At 40.4% G+C, this 17,669-nt stretch overlaps 2 protein-coding genes across 5 annotated transcripts in view; one reads left to right on the plus strand and one right to left on the minus strand.

Moving 5' to 3' along the window:
* The window catches only part of eya4 (EYA transcriptional coactivator and phosphatase 4), a 42,513-nt gene extending 38,185 nt beyond the window's left edge, over positions 1-4,328 (minus strand). For all 4 annotated transcript variants that reach the window (XR_004660397.1, XM_034900015.1, XM_034900012.1 and 1 more), the window contains exons 1-2: positions 3,962-4,328; positions 205-265 (exon numbers count right to left, since the gene is read on the minus strand). Coding sequence is in view for 3 of the 4 variants with exons in the window: in XM_034900015.1 (XP_034755906.1) it covers positions 205-237 (33 nt within the window). In the remaining variant the exon portion in view is untranslated. The remainder of the gene's footprint in view (positions 1-204; positions 266-3,961) is intronic.
* An 8,839-nt stretch (positions 4,329-13,167) lies between these two features.
* LOC117961401 (zinc-binding protein A33-like) lies at positions 13,168-17,589 on the plus strand. The gene is made up of 6 exons (XM_034900041.1): positions 13,168-13,830; positions 14,201-14,296; positions 14,385-14,615; positions 14,713-14,735; positions 15,046-15,164; positions 16,182-17,589. Exons 1-6 carry the CDS (start codon positions 13,432-13,434, stop codon positions 16,706-16,708), a joined length of 1,395 nt encoding a protein of 464 aa, XP_034755932.1. The 5' UTR covers positions 13,168-13,431; the 3' UTR covers positions 16,709-17,589.
* The last annotated feature ends 80 nt before the right edge of the window (positions 17,590-17,669 follow it).

Genomic DNA, 17,669 nt, shown 5'->3' on the forward strand with positions numbered 1-17,669 from the left:
CACACACACACACACACACACACACACACACACACACACACACACACACACACACACACACCCACACACATCTCTCCAATGCACCCGTACCTCAGACTTGTGTGGCCGATGCAAGGTATACTCGGCCACCCACCCACGCACCCACGCACACGCACACATACACACACACACACACTTACATGTATACAGTAGCATTTAACTCACCATCTGTTCGTTGAGGTCCTGTGAGGCCTCCATGGCTTCTTGGGTTGTTATCCGTCACAAACTTGAGGGGCAAACAAATTGAAAATAAAAATGTGTTTCAATGTATGTATAAAATGAAAAAAGTCCCCTTTTTCTCTTTACCTGTACACAGTTTAATCACCTGTATACTAACTTTGTTTTCTCCGGGAAGTTGCGGGGAACACTTTTTTGGGGGTTTGATTGTCAAATGTAATCACTTGCACTCCCATTGTGGATGAAACTACGGACCATGCTGAATTAATGTTGTCTTTCTTTTTTTGTATTTGTGTATCTGTCGGTTAGTGTGTTTATGTGTGAGCAACAGGAGACTGAAGGAGCAAAGCGGCAGAGGTAACTTCAGCATATCATCTTCAACCGAGGGTGAAGTGGAGAGATAATTGCAGAAGTAAATATCAACAATGAAAATGGAGAAGTGTAAATGATACAGCGGCTTGGCTGGCTCCGGACCACAGTCACAGTGGCTGGCTAGCATGCGAAGACAGTGAGTGACCCTATTAATACTAGACAGGAGACAGGTTGGCGCAGGAGTCCGGAGCGACGGAGAGGCCGAGCTAATTGTCTACAACTTAAGTGAGATTAGATGTTGCGATCAGAAATGACATTCTCCCCTGTCTTTTTTTTTTTGCCACTGTCACGCAGCAATAAAAAGCCAGCTGAAAGAATGGAAAACAACGCCATCATCCCAACAGAACAAAACGGCTCCTTTCTGCTACATTGTGCAAAACTTTGACAGTTGAACAAAAGGGTAGGCTGTGAAAAAAACGCACTAGCATTCAAATACAAAAGTACTTCCCTGTCATTAGATCTGTGGTTCCCAGCAAGTGTGTCAAGGGGTGTCACTGAACCATTTCCAGCTCGTTTTCCACCTGACAATGGTTTTATGCATATGGTCTATTTCACTTAATCTTCAATAAATGAATGCTTTTCTACACCTGCACATGGAGCTAGTTTCAAGGGCACGTTGCAAATGTCAGGGAAAGATGTGTTTTTTATCTTTTTAGTTTGTTCAGTGTGTGTGTGTGTGCGTGTGTATGTGTGCGCGTGCGTGCGTGTGTGCGTGTGTGTGCTCGTGCTCTGTGGACATTTCTGGCTCAATCCTCTAAACTAACTGGAATCCTTTTAATTTTTCATAGCGTTCAGCTCCTCCTCGCCTGAAACCGAAGACAATAATGCGTCTCTCAGGTGAATTGATTTGTGCCCCGGCCTCCCTCGCTCTCCCCCAGCTCCCCCCCCCCTCTCTCCCTCTCTCACCTTTGTGGAGGGCAGAATCAGGCTTCTATCTGTTTGCATTTCACTCTCCTCTTCATGATTTATTCTTCTTAAGTGTAGAAGTAGGGGACAGTAAATCCACATAACATCAAAATTATCAATCATTAGTAGTGAGTAGTGAACTTTTTGGGCAATAAAGTGTGAAGTGTATAACATTTTTGACATTGATCAAATCAGTGCGTATGGTAGTTTAGAATAGCGCTTTATGTGTAAATTGGTGGTTTTAAATACTGTTAAATGTTGCTGACTGCGTGGTTTGCCCACCTCTTACGTGTTATATCCCACTACATGTCTGCCTTAAAAGGCCCAAAAACCAGTAGGCTAGTTACCTGACACTGCAAGGGGAATCAACAATGCCTGCCATTTCCTCCAGCGTCCCGAAGAGAGAATTAGATTTCTCACTATGGCTATTGACAGCGACATGGGAAACACATATGGGACGGGGGAGGATTAGAAAGTGGACTACACAGCTACACTGTGGTAATTTCACGCTATAAAAGCTGAAGAGAATGTTGAACAAACCGCAGACTCCTTCTGGCTGGAGAGGTTGAAGTGAAAAGTCACATATTCAGTTTGAATCCGACTATATTGACTAAGCGATCGTTTTACCCACAAATTGATTTTTTTGGGGCAATGCTCAAAAATAAATAATTAAAATCCAGTTACAGAATTGAATGTATTCTTTACACCACAGATGCAGACACGCTTCTTCTCTCTGTATCTCTGAGTTTAAATAGGCCACACTCACTATTTTCAGCGGCAGTATACTGGGGACACACACATCATTTATTAGTGGGAATAATTGTGCAGGTATCATGATTTATGTTTTGAGTAGATCAAATATTTTTTCCCAAAAGTACAATAAAAAAAAAGAATTTCCCCAAGGGGACAAATGAAGTTATATTATGAATTTGTTATGTAGCGTTATATTTTTTAAGACACAGTCAAATAAACATAGTGTGTAAATGCCTTTTAAAGGTGTGAAGCCTGTTTCCTTATTAGTGACACACAATACTTAATTTAATTTGGATTAAATTGTATAAGTGTTGCACCCCTTTAGGCTTCAAGTTAAAATGCTATGGAAGTAGTTTTTAATAGTCATACATCGAATTTATTAAAAGACTTACCATACAACTGTAATTACACTATAAAGGTAAAATTAAATTAAAGAATTACAAAAGAAATACCTTTACAATAGAACATTTTACAAACATTTTGATATATTTATAGGACAGAAAACGTCAATAATTTCCTTAACATAATACAAAACCGACTATTTTAAATAAAGTGCCATTTCTGGAGCTTCATTCTTAATACCCGAACTGTTAGGTTATTTAAGTCATTAAAAACATTCTTTTTTCGTAAAAGGCCAGACAAATGATTTGTTCTCAGTCTCTATGTGTAGGCTACAGGACTTAATATTTCCCAAATCTCCACAAACCAAATCCCGTCCATCCATCTCTTTGCGCATTAATGCGCATTGGTTAGGCACGAGTCCTTAATGGGAAATCTAATATGTATGGATTACGACGCAGTAGACCTATCAGATTTTGAGTCGGCACGGAACTTGTCATGTAGTTAGGGGCAGGCCAATAGCCAGGGGCCATTCAAGCCCTGAGAGCCCGGCCGTGGTATAAGATTCCCATTTCCTACATATCAAATATAAACACAAACTCCACGTGGGATGAGAGGAGAGATGGGGAGAAAAGAGGTGGCCACACGGAGGGATGCTGCAGAGCACCGAGGAGTCACTAAATTCCTCAAGGTGTGAGAACATGTGGATAAAAAGAAGTAGAAACCACAGTGACCTGCTGTCAAAGATCATTATATGGCAAATAACCATTAGTTTAAAGCTCCTTTTATTTATTTTTGATCAAATCATAAAATTAAAAATTAAAAAACCTTCATGTAACGCCAGTTTTACAGGGAAGGGGGGCTTCTATTAATTAAATTAAAGTTATTTAGTGTTATATTATGTTTGTACAAATAAAAATAAAAAAGTAAAGTTTTAACCTGTAAATCAAAAGGTGGATAAGATACATTTAGAGGCGTTCCGGGGATGGGATAAAGTTTGGACCCCATCCCAAACTGAAACATGGACACACATCTTTGATAAACGTATTCATTTACGCAATTGCCTAAAGCTGCGTACACAAATAAATTGATGATATTGTTATTATTGTCTATTGTGAAAATAGGTTTTGATGAATCATTTAAAAAATAAAAAAATAAATCATTATTTGAACAGGAATCATGCCTTAATGCGTGGTATGCGTATTATTTAAGATATCATTAGGCTTAATGAATCAGACAGAATCAATATATCAATATGACACATGAGTTATCGTCCTCGGACCGCAGCAACGTGAACTGGCACTGACCTGATGTTTGTCAGAGTAAAACCACAGAGCTGTGATGTCTGTTTAAGAATCAAACAAAGTCAACATACCTGTGTTTAAATGACTTTCGTCCCAGTAAGAAACCAGCTCCCAGATTTCCTCCACTTCTGCGAACTGCTCATAAACTAGTGCAGTGTGGTCGCCGCACAGCTCTCCCTGCTGTTTGCAGACGGTCACTGACTGGATCAAAACACTTCAGCCACTGCTGGCCATTACCCGCAGGAGTCCGAAAACAAGCCCGAGAAGTTAATTAGACTCGATTTAACAAATTTACCAACTCAAACCGGAGTCCCGGATCTCGGATTCGGTGCCCGGACTGCTCACCATTATGCGGGAAACACCATTATTTTCAGTCCCAGTCCAAGTTTGAGCAGCGGGCTGTACAGAGGCATTGGACTAAACTTCATTATTGAAAACCACGCCGCTGCGCATGCGTCCAGCTGCCATGCGGACACTATTGGGCAAGAGTCCAAAGGATTTATGGGGTTCAGAGGGAAGGGGGGGATACCAAAATTACATTCATATTAATAGTTTGGCCCAAATGATGTGCTCACAGTTTTATTTATCCCTACAGATCAAAAACAACATTATACAGTGACCAGCCTATCTATCTATCTATCTATCTATCTATCTATCTATCTATCTATCTATCTATCTATCTATCTATCTATCTATCATGCTTCAAAATATGCTTGTCATGTCAGACCTGTCAGAGCCGTAGACATGATTTTTGGAATAGTGAGGTCATCAAGTGCCCCGTCACTCACCCCCCATGGTCATTCAATCTTTTCCCACACATTTTGTTATATATATGTATGCCCACTTTATTTCCCAAAATGTCTTCATGTTATTTCAAAGCTCCAAAATTCCAAGAATGGCCCATAATTGTAGTGGAGCAACCATGTTGTGTATGCATTTACTTTATCTTACTGCAATCCGATAAATTTTTGTTTTGCATAAAATTGTAAAATTATCTATTATCCTCTATTGCTATTTTTTATAATAGTAAATGTGTAGTGATATTCATAGGGGCAAGATTCACAGGTTTACTGTTATTTAAGACGAAACAGGATTAATATAAAAATAAAATAAAATAATTTCTAGCACATTAGGTTTGAGACAAGACTGAACCACAACAGACTGAAGACAACAAAGCTAATGCTTTGACAGAAATGGGAAAAGTAGAGAGACGGACAACAACAGCTGATTACATTTAACAATTGGACTTTGTAATTTGGGGGAACACACCGTTCAACACATGGGAAACACACACATAACATTTCGACTGTAGGCCTACTGTGGAGGATGCCGACATACTCAGTCTCTGAGTTCAAATGATGACTTAATGCACTTAAAACATAAGACCGTCATTTGAAAATAGTGCTCATACTAAAATGTACAGTAATACACATATCATAGCAGACATGATATAGCAAAACTACGGAATCATATAGAAATGCATAGGAAAACATGGAGCTGGTTAGTCCGTATAAGTTAAAGACAAAAAAATGGAGAACAATGGTGGCAGTAAAAGCCAAAAAAACATGCTGGGTGAACAAAACAATATAATCAACATGGCTCAAATAAATGCTAAGTAAAGTCAGACCGCACTGTTCCACGGTGGCCCCAGAAAGATGACAGATTTGGCCAAGGAGTGTAGTTTATTTGAAAAATTGAATGTTTGTTATGGCTTATGGATTCTGTGACTGTTGGATCCCGCTGGCCACGGATCAGCGCGCTTTTACCATGCTGTCATGTATTTGGGATGATGATGTCAGCAGCCTCACTGACGGATCCCTGATTGTTGGTTTCAAGATCTTGCTGACGTCCACACACACACAAACACGCACAAGCAAATGCATCTTCCATTCGTTTCCCCTGCTCTGTCCTTCTCATGCACACAAATGCAATTTGTTTATACGATTCAAAAGGCTGCTTGGTAGAATGAAAAGAGCAAAGTTTCCCTGGCATAACGCACACAATCACTGAAAAAAAAAAAAAAAACGTCTGTTCTTTGTGGCATTGGCTACCACATCAGCTGGCAGACCTAGAGAGAAAGAAAAAAGCTGCTGTTGCACTGGCAAAGCAAAAATGAAAAAGAGGGATCAGAGAGAAAAGGAGGCTGGGATATTCATTTTCTTACCTCAGTGTTTACCCTCACTCCTTTCCTTCTTTTATTGCTCTAACCATTCATTTCTTTTTATCCTCTTGACTATTTAATTGGGTGCTGGAGATTATTCCGACTGCAGGCTGCAGGAAAACATTAGTGGCTGGACTCAACCTTGGGTGGATCTCTTGTCACTATGTCATCATTATTGGAGCAAGACAACGCAGGGAGCAGAGGCTGGGTGAGGATCTGGCACCCACCATGGTGTTAAACAACAAGCTCTCCAAATTAAACAACTAAATTACGTTGTTTCTTCCATGCCCTCTAGACCGACACATACAAGACTTTTCTGATCTGATGCCCCTCACGGCAGGACAGCATCAGTTGTCACTGCCTCAGCTGCCGTAGGACCCTGAGAGGAAATTTTTGGAGGAAACAGCAGATCATTGAGTCCTGTTATGTAATCCTATGAGGTGACACTGAGCTTTTTAGTAATTTCTTACATAAGCACTGCAAAGTCATATGATGCCATGTGTAGTAGGCATGACATTGCATGAAGACCGATGTGTCCGTGTGTGTGTTTTTTGGCACTGCAATCGGAGGGTGAGATTCAAACCCTTGGCATGGCCTGTGGAAAGGAACCGGCATGGCAAACAGTAGCGCTGAGAGAGAGAGAGAGAGAATAATGATCACTGTATTCATTCATGCTGAGGCGGTCTTCATCACACCAGTCAGGTAAACTGGCCCTAGGTGCTTGTCTGGATTTGTTACATAAAGCTAAGTTAATGTAAACTCCATTATTGAGCTACAAATGCTTTGACTGACTCCATGTCCAAACCAAGACTGGGAACACACCGTTAACGCTCAGCTCACGCTCATCACACTCAGCTAGGGTTTTCACCCACTGGCGATTGCAACATTCAACATTCACTTTCATTTGAATAATTTTAAATCAAATGAATGGCATGGCCTTGAGGGTTGGCATGACGGACTGTACGCACAGACTGCACGTCTGAAACACATCCATCTGTTGTCTGTGGAGGCACTCAATGTAATATAGGCAGAACCGTGTCAACTGTTTGTGTCTCAGTCCAGTTTGGAGTAAAGGGCCTTAACTCCTCTGTTGGTAGATTGTAAGGGCTGCAGATATCTGCAACCTTCATGTCTCATTGGGCCTCTTGGAAGAACATGTCATAGACACAGTACTGTGGTTAAAAGCATCCTGTCTATCCACAGACAGAGAAGTGAACCTCCTGCTCTGGGAAGGTGCTGCTTTCAGCCACCTTTCATGTGGACTAAACCCAGGACGTTCCACTTTCGGGATTGCTCAGCTTAGTTTGTGTTGTGATTTTAAACTCCAGTCGATTTAAGAAGACTATGGTTATCTGATCCAGAATGATAGCTAGACTATCTGTTAAATCTGAGTTTTCTGTTGCACGATTAAAACAACCTTTGAACGTACACATGTTCCACCAAAACAAGTTCCTTCACAGGGTTATTTTTGCAGCGGCACCGGGGCTCCATCCGGCCAGCCTGGTCTCACAGAAATCCGTGAAATGATCACGAACTGTTAACAACGCATTACGTTGTTGTGGCACAGAATGTGTGGAAATTCTGTATGGCTACCACGGAAAACAATGCCAATGTAAAGTCAACGAGAAAATGACTAAGCATTAGGAGCAACCATGGTAGTAAGTAGTGTGAACGCCTGAAAATCTGCGTGGGTGTAGGGTGGAGGCTGGGTCAAACAGGACTTTCACCCAGGAGACTGGGGATTGTGTTCCATTTGTCACGTTACTGTAACCAGCCTGTAGTTTTTGTCCTAATCCCAACCTCCCCACTATTGTCCTGCATCCCTTCATTGTTTTCCTAAACCAAACGGTTTATTGTTTTCCTAAACCCAACCATCACGTTTTTTTCCCAAACCCAACCATCCCGTTGTTGTCCCTCTTGTCGTGGAAACGCAAGCCCACCCAAGACCTTCTCCTTGACTTAAGGGGCCATGTTTATTTCATGTAATTCTTCCGTTGGCCCCTCACGGAATTTTCGGCGATCCTGGGAAACGCCCACAGATTTTGAGTTAAGGCACCGTGTTCATTTCAAAGAATTCTGTGATATGAGGTTTGGTCCGGCCCTTAGCATTGCCCGAGAGGACTGTGGTTGCTTTGAAGAAATGCCAATAAACCAGAGCATGTTTTTCTCTTATTCCGGAATGCTGTGTGGAATAGCCACACTACCTTTAATGTAAATGCCCCAACTTAGCCATAGGACTCAATAGTGCAGCAAAAAGGTTCATGATCTCTCATTTGCTTCCCACCCATTTAAAAGTAAAATGTTCTTGCTGTTCAACGCAGACAGCAAACATGCTTTAAAAATGCTTCTTTTGACTGAATATATTTGATACATCCATTTTGTGAGCATGGTCAAAAAGAAAAGATTTGGGGCAATTTCAAGCATGTACCTTTCTTCATAATATTGGTTTGTTTTTAGACCTGCTTGACTCTTTAAGGCCCTACCCGCTGTGGCTTCTCGCTCTTCCTCCTGCAGCAGACTCAGGCCTGAACCCTGCTACTCTGTGATTGACACATTCTGGCAGAATAAATTAAAACCTCAAGCTGTGACAGAGCCCGAAATAGCAGGAAGCTGTCACTGACCTGCAGTCTCTAGTGCCACATGCCAGCAAGCTTAAAAAACTTGGCAGAACATTCTGCACAAAGTAAGCATGTACAGGTGTTTGTGTAGTTCTCCTGTGTATACACATGAGTCAACAAGCACTGATCTATGTTGATGCTATAACTACACCTGCAGTGTTAGAAATGAATCCTACAGGTGGTCTTTAACAGAACCAATGCGCTGTTTGCTACTTTTAGTAAGTCCATTTCAACAGTTTTAATTGAACTGAAACCCCTTTGGAATTTAAAGGCAGTGGCAGATGGATCTATTTTTTTAGCCAGCTGTTCTCCGGTGGGTGATGCTGGGGTGGGAGAGGGAGGGGGTGGGCTAAGCCCCAAGACGTTTAGTGGCGTGGACTGTGGGTTTGTTTGCCAAGTCACAGAGCTCCTGGTTCTTGCCAAGCAGGGGGTGGGTAAGAGAAAATGCCATTTAGCTGGCTGGTATTTATAGATATGTGAGGAACTTGTGCTCAGGCCGGGCCGAGGTGCTGACGACGTAAAACAAGAAGACGCTTCCAGAAGTTGAGTGTCAGGGTACTCAGATAAAAATACCCGGTGAAAGATGGGCTTGGTCATTAGTGGTGCAGGCTGGCATGTGACATGGCAGCATTTCAGAGGAGATTTATGATTATTAATACAGCTAACCTATACCTCTCCCTTTCCTGCCCCCCAAAATTGGTTTGCCAAATCGAATAGCGCATGGGGTTTATTTCAGGGGTGGAGTGCAAACAATTTTAGACTTTGGCAAAGTGCCACAGTTGGGTTTCAGATTTAATCACAATATTTAAAGAAATGCAAAAGTAAAAGCTAGATGAAGATGCAAGTGCCAAGGTTATTTTTTATAAACACGTTAAAATAGCGCTCAGTCAATTATGACTTACTGTTGGAAGTATAAATCAATCAATAAGTCAATCAATCAATTAAGTAATTCTGCATGGACGTGCTGTTTAAGAAAGGGAGGGATAATGATCTCATTGCAGGCCGCTGCCTTCCCTAATTGCCAGAGCGAGCTGCCACAGGGAGGAACAAAGGAAACATTTAACACATCGTAAATTCCTGTAAAGTCCTGCCGAGGAGCTGCCACTCCAGTTACACTTACAACTTTTTTTGCTTACTCTTTATTAGTGGCCGGTGACAGATAGAGAGAAACAAAGAAAGTTAAATGTAAATCTAAATATATTTTTTCTTTCATGTTTTGTGTGTGGCTCTTGTAATCACTGCAATGTATCCCTTTAATCCTCAGAGATATAGAAATAAGATAGGCATCAGATAGGCATGTTAGTTTTAGTATCACATGCTTCTAACCTTTATGAGGCAATTTCAAATAAAGGCTTTAAAATTGAAAAGCTTGACATATGTCTTCACAAAATGATTTCTAGCATTAACATATAACCCCTTTCAGACATAATTGCAGCTATTTATCATGCGAAGAGAAGACTGATGTTTTCTTCTCTCCCTGTAAATTTGTGTACATTGAATATCAAGTCCAGATTTAGACTTCTATAGAGTTGTATAGAGTTTCTTCTGTGTCACAGACAGGAAAGCTGTGCAGCTGAACGCTGTTAACACACAAACACAGCACTTCTCTCTCCAAGCGTCTGAAGAGAAGTGCTACAATGTCTCGCTGAATTCCTTCCCACTCTTTTGTCCCTCAAGGCAAATGATGGAGCATATGCCTTACTCGCTGAAATGGTGATCAAGTGTGTGAGAGCAGTTCAGGGAAGAGATGGAAAGAGGGAGAGAGAGAGAAAGAGAACGAGAGTGTGATTTTGTCCCACATTCAACGTCCTGAGAGACTCGTCACTCGAGTGGAAGCATGATGATACAGAACAGTATGTGTGTCCCACATAGACGTGCACTGTGTGTGTGAACACAAAACATACTGCATCTGTGTGTGCCTTTTGTGAGTGTGTGTGTGTGTGTGTGTGTGTGTGTGTGTGGGGGGGGGTATGTCAGGTCATCAAAATTAGTTTACCATCAGCTGTGCTCTGGCTCTCATTCGGTCCCAGCCTCTGTCCCGTATTTCTTCCAGCTCCCACCTAATGGTGGCTCAGGGCGGTTTTACTGCACCACCCTGGGGAGGCTACTGTGGTCAGATCCAGAACATTTGGCTTTATGTGGATTGAATGTTTTATGGTTATGGACATAATATTTAAGTATAGGAACAGACTCACATGAATCCTCCCCCGCACCACTATCCAGAACCCTAATAATCACACCAGCGTAGGAAAGGTAAATGTAACTGAGCTCATACTGCAAGGTAGCGCTGAAATGAAAGTAAGTAGATTTTTTTGCACACAATACATATGAAAATTACAGTTGAAACCCTAAGTCATTTAATCAATTGCCAAAAAATGTATTGACAAATATTGGTAATCTATTGAATTTTTCCCAGCTTCACAAATGTATTTTTACTTTTACATTTCAGTGATTATACTTACATACTTAAGTACCATTTGCAGGATTTTTACTTCTAATGGTGTATTTTAACAGTGTGGTATTAATACCTTCACCTACGTAAATAATCATTGTACTTCCTCCACCATATAGTCACTTTAATAGCTAACCTCAATACTAAGATTTTTACACAATGGTGTAGTCTACATGACACACAGGTACAGTATATGCAATATATTCACTAAGAAAGCTCCAGGATTTCCATATACCCAGTTAAAAATGTGTAACGACACACAACAGCATACTTTCACTTACTATTTTGACACATTGTAAATCACCATGTGTGTTGTTTATTTGCGTAGGCTAAATAAATATAGCTTTGAATTGCTGCATTACACTGCAAGTGTATCAAAATTCAGAAAATTAAGTCTTTGACGCTGAAAATTTCCCAAGGAAAGCCCCCCCCCCACCCATATATTTATAGAGTACAGTATACTCCCTACAAAAGATTAGACTACACCACTGCCGACACACAAACCTTATCACACCACACTGTACCAAAAATGACTGAGGCTGAATTTTGGTAGAAACAATAACAATATTATACTACAATTAAGTTCTTTATCATGAGATTTCACATAATTAGAGAAGCCCCCGAAAATCATATTTCAATAGTTTTTTTACTTTCTTTCACCTTCTCACCTCTCATGTTGGGCTGTTAGAAGAGACTGAAAAGGAGAGGACATAGTCTGAACAGTGCCAGACAGATTAGTTAGGTTTTCTCCTTTCAAGTCTGTGTGAGAAAAGGAAAAAGAGAGTGAGAGAGAGAGAGGTAAAGAGTATACCACACCAGCTGGCCAAATGGTAGTGTGTGTGCTGTCCTGTTAGAATAGTTAGCCTTTGATAGCTATTGCTGCAGCGGTCAAGGGGCGAATCACTTGTGATTTTCACTGCTGGGAATTTGAAGTGTGTAGCACATGTGTGTTCTTTAATGTGAATGTGTGTGCATTAGAGAAATAAGGTTACATGCATTTTGTGTTATGCGTATATAGGACTGTTCCCATCTACTCCTGCAGGATAGTTGATGTTACTGCCCCCATCCACTCTAAACAATGATGATATATCCTAAGGGTTGAACACCAGGAATTGAGATCCTTGTAGATATTTCACAGGAATTCTTTCCAAAATTTGGTCTAATTTTCTGGAATAAATATCAGCTTGATCCGATTTATTTTTGCATGTGTGTTCATAACCTGCTGACTATGTTTATTCTGAAGAAAACACCTTCTCCAGGCCTCATTGCCACTACAGGTAACTGTCGTAGATATAGGACAACCATGAATGCTGTGATTGCAGCAAACCTGCAATGAGTTCTATTACATTTTTTTTATCATGCCAAAATAGCAGTTAACAATGAAGCTGTTTAGACAACAGAGGAGCAACTGTGTAAATGTAAACCATGCTGCTTTTCATATATGCAGAGCTAAGGGGCCGATTAGTGGCAATCGACAGGTGGAATCCTGGGAAAACAGTGTTATATTTCTGGGAAGTAATAGTAAAAGTAATTCTATAATCACTGAAAAGCAGTCAGCACTAGATCTCAAATGTTTTGTGAAGGTAAAGTTCTTCTTTCACCTAAAATCTATGGTTCCTAGACTGGACTGGAAATCTCTCATAATGGTAAATCATATAGGCCTACATGTTAGTTGATCCTTAAAATTATTATCATACTTACAGAAAACCACCAATCAAGGTAAATTGTGAAAGTGTGTTGGTGATTTAAAATGGATTGTCCCTAACTACAGGTCTAGATATTAACACAGGCTAGTAAAGTAGCTACATATTAAATTCAAATTGAACTTCAGTAGGCCTAAATGTACTTTCCACCACTCAATTTGTGTTGGCACTTTGTCATCTTAATGTTGTTCTCCCCTTACAATAGTGAGTTGTAGGCCTACAGGTTGTATAATACACTAAGTTTCACATTTTGTGAAATAGAAACCAACCACACGAACAGGATCATTTCTGTCCTTATTCTTTGTTTGAACCAGATGAGTGTTTCTGTTTGCACAGGGCAGGACACAACTTCAGAGACTCCTCCCGTTTCTACACAGAAAACAGGAAGAAGTGACGAGAAGTCAGCACCTAAAACGGCTTCGCGGGAATGTATTGGAAAACAAAATAAAGTAAGATAATCTAGTAAATAGGGCTTTTGTTGATGTGACAGGGAATTTTGGGTATGTTTATTAAAAGCTCCTGGAACCACAAGTACTGATCCTGAGCTCTGGCTGAGAAAATAAGAGTGAATCTGTGAAAGTGAAAGTAAGTCAGCTGTCCGATCCGAATGGCGGCCAACGTGTCACCGTCTGAGGAGGACTGCACCTGCCCGGTGTGCTGTGCCATCTTCAAGGATCCTCTGGTCTTGTTGTGCGGTCACAGCTTCTGTCAGCACTGTCTTCAGGAGTGGTGGAGACTGAGCGCACTCCAGACATGCCCGGTCTGTAAGGAAATATTTCCAATGGCTCAGCCTCCACGTAACCTGGCACTGAGAAACCTGTCGGACACTTTGAGACAAGAGAAGAGTCAGAGACCTCAATCTGAGGAGATGTGCAGTCTGCACGGTGAAAAACTCAAGCTCTTCTGTCACCATGATCAACAGCTCATCTGTGTGATTTGTAGGGATGCACAAAAACATAAGAAACACAACTGCGCCCCCATCAACGAAGCGGTAGCACCCTGTAGGGTAAGAAAATGTATATATTTTAATAATAATACAAACAAATTGTGTTTGGTAGGCTATTTAAAATAATTTTCGAAATGCTTATCCATGTTGCTCATATAGGCAAATGTAGGTGTTTTGTAACTAATCCCCTGTTTGCTATGTATTTAATATGCACCTTTATTTAAAGGCCTTAAAACATTTCTTTTTAGCAAAGCTTTTGGTCGCCTTTAAATGTTTTTTAATTCTCTCTTCTAAGAATAGCTTTATTTTCTTTTTTTATTCTTTCTCTTTTGTTTTATTTTTCTCTTTTTTTACCTGTAGCACTTTGAGATCTATTGATGAAAAGTGCATTATAGATAAAATGTATTATTATTATTATTATTATTTGCAGGCTAATCTGAAGCTTAAGGTGTTGCATTTGAAAACCAAACTGGGGTTATTTAAAGCACAAAAACTCACCTGTGATAAAATGGCCAGCCACATTAAGGTAAGTCACAGACACACTGTCATGGTTATAGAGACAGAATGCAACATGTGTTGTCTGTTATTTCCATCACAAAGGTGTTTCTCCTCAGCTCCAGGCTCAGCAGACGGAGAAGACAATCAAAGAGGAGTTCCAGAAGCTTTACAAGTTCCTGCGAGCAGAGGAGGCTGCGAGGATTGACGCGGTGAGAAACGAGGCCAGGCTCAAGAGTGAAGCGATGAACATCCGGATGGTTAATTTGACTGCAGAGATCTCCTCGCTCACAGACAAAATCAAAACCTTAGAGAGGGAGATGAAAGCTGAGGACTTCTCATTTATGCTGGTACTCAGTGATTACCTGTGTTAATTAATTTTCTGATCTTAATATGAGAATGATTATAGGTATTGATTTACTGTTCTATTTTCTCTTTATTCAACAGAATGTCAAATCCACTATGGAGCGGTAAGTTCGCTTCCTGTACACCTATCAAATCCCCGCTCAATGAGGGTCAGGGCTGATGGTAGTTTGGGACGGTCTCATTCACTGTTGGTGAAAAGTCCTGGATGCATCCCATTCAAAAGTTTAGGGGAGAGGGAAGCTTGAGCTAAGAAAAAGAAATACCAGCTTACACTAATAGAGAAAAATGGTTTTGATTTGATAACAATCTTAAAAGGATTATGACTTTAAGACTTTGCACCAAACAATGTAATAATGTGGGTTATGTAAAACTAATATTTGACTAGTAGTGTATGGCTGCTTAATATTCCTTTAGCTCTCAATGCAACCTGCCAAACCCAAAGACTCCATCAGAAGCCCTGATTGATGAGGCCAAACATCTGGGGAACCTGCAGTTTACAGTCTGGAAGAAGATGAAGAACATAATCCAATACAGTAAGCAAAGTGGTTCTGGCTCGCTATGTGTTAACATTTTAACATAACTTTCATCTGCAGTGGCATGTACAGTAAAGGTATATGCTGAACCTTATCACCAAAGCAACACCAGGTTGTTCTATGAATACACTGTAATGCCTTCAGTAAAACATTTACCTTTAATTTAAAGGAGACCTATTTTATAACATTTTCAGGCTCATACTTGTATTTTGTGTTTCTACTCTACTCATGTAACAATTTACAGCCCTCAGTGGCCCCACAAGGGACCGAAATGGGCTTGTTTGCTGGGTAAGAGCTGGGTTCCAATGAAGTACTGTATATAGTGCAACTTTATACTATGAAAAAATACTAAAACAATAAAGTCTTCTAAACCAAATATTACACAACTGGACATGCTCCAGCAGGAATGTGATCCAAAATTTGGGAGAAATTAATATGCTAATATAATTTATTCTTTATTAATTCCACAAAGGGAAATTACAATTTCCACTCTGTTGTTATTACACACATGCTCAGTACCTATACATGCACTAAATGGAGACATGCCACCTCTCCAGCTACCAGCCTACCACCAGACTTTGTTCCGTATGGGGACTTGAACCAGCGATTCTCCTGTTTCCCACCCAACTCCCTACTGACTTAGCTACTGCCACCCCGATCATAACAACATCTGCAACCAAGTTTACAGCTTCCCCTGACTAGCATGTAGCTACATAGGGCAGTGTATGTAACGTAAACACTGCCGTAGTGTGCCAGCCTGGAGCCGATGACCATAAAAACTCAGCTTGGTATGACAATACGAAGATGAGAGTAGAAAAAGCTTGTGAGAGTGTTCAGAAAAGTAGGAAATCTGAGTTTTTTTCACATGGATGTCTTTTACATTTACTTCATTATTTGATGCTTTGGCCATGTGTAATATTATACATCTGTCAGGAAATACAGAAAAGCATATTAGGTCTTCTTCTTATAAACCATCTTAATAATTTTCCCTTTTGTTTCTGTTTTTTTTCTCTGAAGCTCCTGTGACTCTGGACCCCAACACTGGCTGCTCAGGGTTTACTATATCAGAACACATGACACGTTCAACAATAAGCGATAAGAGTCAGACGCTTCCTGCAAACCCAGAAAGGCAATACAATATGATTCTTGGCTCTGAAGGCTTTAGCTCTGGAAAACACAGCTGGGACGTGGTGGTGGGGGGACCTTTTTGGGCTGTTGGTGTGGCTGCAAAAACGCCAAGTAAAGTACCAAAGACCCATCCCAACATCTGGGCCATCTACAGGTGTAGTTGCACTGACATTTTGCGTGAACTTACTCCAGAAAATTATGTGAAAGAAGTAGGCCTACCTATACATTCATTTCCCCAAAAGGTCAGAGTGCAGCTGGATTATGACCATGGAATACTTTCATTTTTTGACCTTGATAGGAAAACACCTGTACACACGATCAAACGCACTTTCAAAGAAATGGTCTTTCCATATTTTCGTGAGAATGCAAAAATCCTGCCAGCTGAATTGTCAGTGAGGATTAGACCATCCAAATAAACATCTCGCTGTACTACAGAGTGCCAACAACAATTTATAACTGTACATGTTTCTATAAACAGTTTAAAATTAAATTGGTCCTTTTAAATATTTACGGTAGTTTATATTTCTCAGATTTCAATATAGTTGGGTAAATCTTGGTCTGTCTTTCTAACCCTAATGTTCACAACACAGCTATCAATGTGCAGAATATTGAAGTTTAACATATAACATGTAATCTTTTGACATGTCAGTGACCAATGCTGCAGGCTTTTCTTATTCTCTTTTTGGTGTAGTCCACCTTAAAGGAGCATTCCACCAATTGTACACCTTAAGTTCGGTTTAATTGTCATGAGGAGTACTACAAAGTGTATGGAAAACAGATGTATAATGTATCTGTGGTTCTAAAAGTGTTTTCTAAAGTTAGCAAAAAGAATTCTGATGTCATTCAGGTTATCTCAGCTTGTGCTTTACTTTAATCTGCATTAACAAACTGGAGGGGTGGGGTTTGAAAGACATTTTGAAGCCACAACGGTTCTAATAAAAAATGCTTTTGAATTGTACTATTGGAAATGTAGGATCCAATGTTTTTGTTGGTCAAACCCATAATAGGGACGTATAAATTCACGTTTAGAGTTGAATCATATAAGAATGTTTTGCTCTGTTTTCGTATGTTCTCATGATGTCTTCCAGTTTTGGGAAGTTCTTCCATTTCGGAACTAAGGGTCTAAGGTTTGAGGGTGTACAGGTTGTATTTGTGAACCGGGGCTATATAAATGAAAATAACTTAACCTGTACTGTGCTTTAACATCAGTCAAAACGTATATCAAGTTAAATGTATTATTTCATTTCTAGATATCTCTCTGGTTCATGTCTGTAAATTTCAAATGTTTTGCAATGAAGGACATCCCATGGGCTCACCACCTGTGGGAGGAACCGCTGGGGTCGGGTGCGCAGCCACATGGGTGGCGGCGAAGGTCAG

This window comes from Etheostoma cragini, chromosome 18, assembly GCF_013103735.1.
Source record: "Etheostoma cragini isolate CJK2018 chromosome 18, CSU_Ecrag_1.0, whole genome shotgun sequence".
NCBI lineage: Eukaryota > Metazoa > Chordata > Actinopteri > Perciformes > Percidae > Etheostoma > Etheostoma cragini.

Bases quoted from the DNA above. Each gene is read 5' to 3' on its own strand.
- LOC117961401 (XM_034900041.1), top strand. From the start codon at position 13,432: ATGGCGGCCAACGTGTCACCGTCTGAGGAGGACTGCACCTGCCCGGTG. The intron at 14,616-14,712 runs GTACTCAGTGAT...TTTATTCAACAG, and splicing joins AGGACTTCTCATTTATGCTG to AATGTCAAATCCACTATGGA. The intron at 15,165-16,181 runs GTAAGCAAAGTG...TTTTCTCTGAAG, and splicing joins GAAGAACATAATCCAATACA to CTCCTGTGACTCTGGACCCC.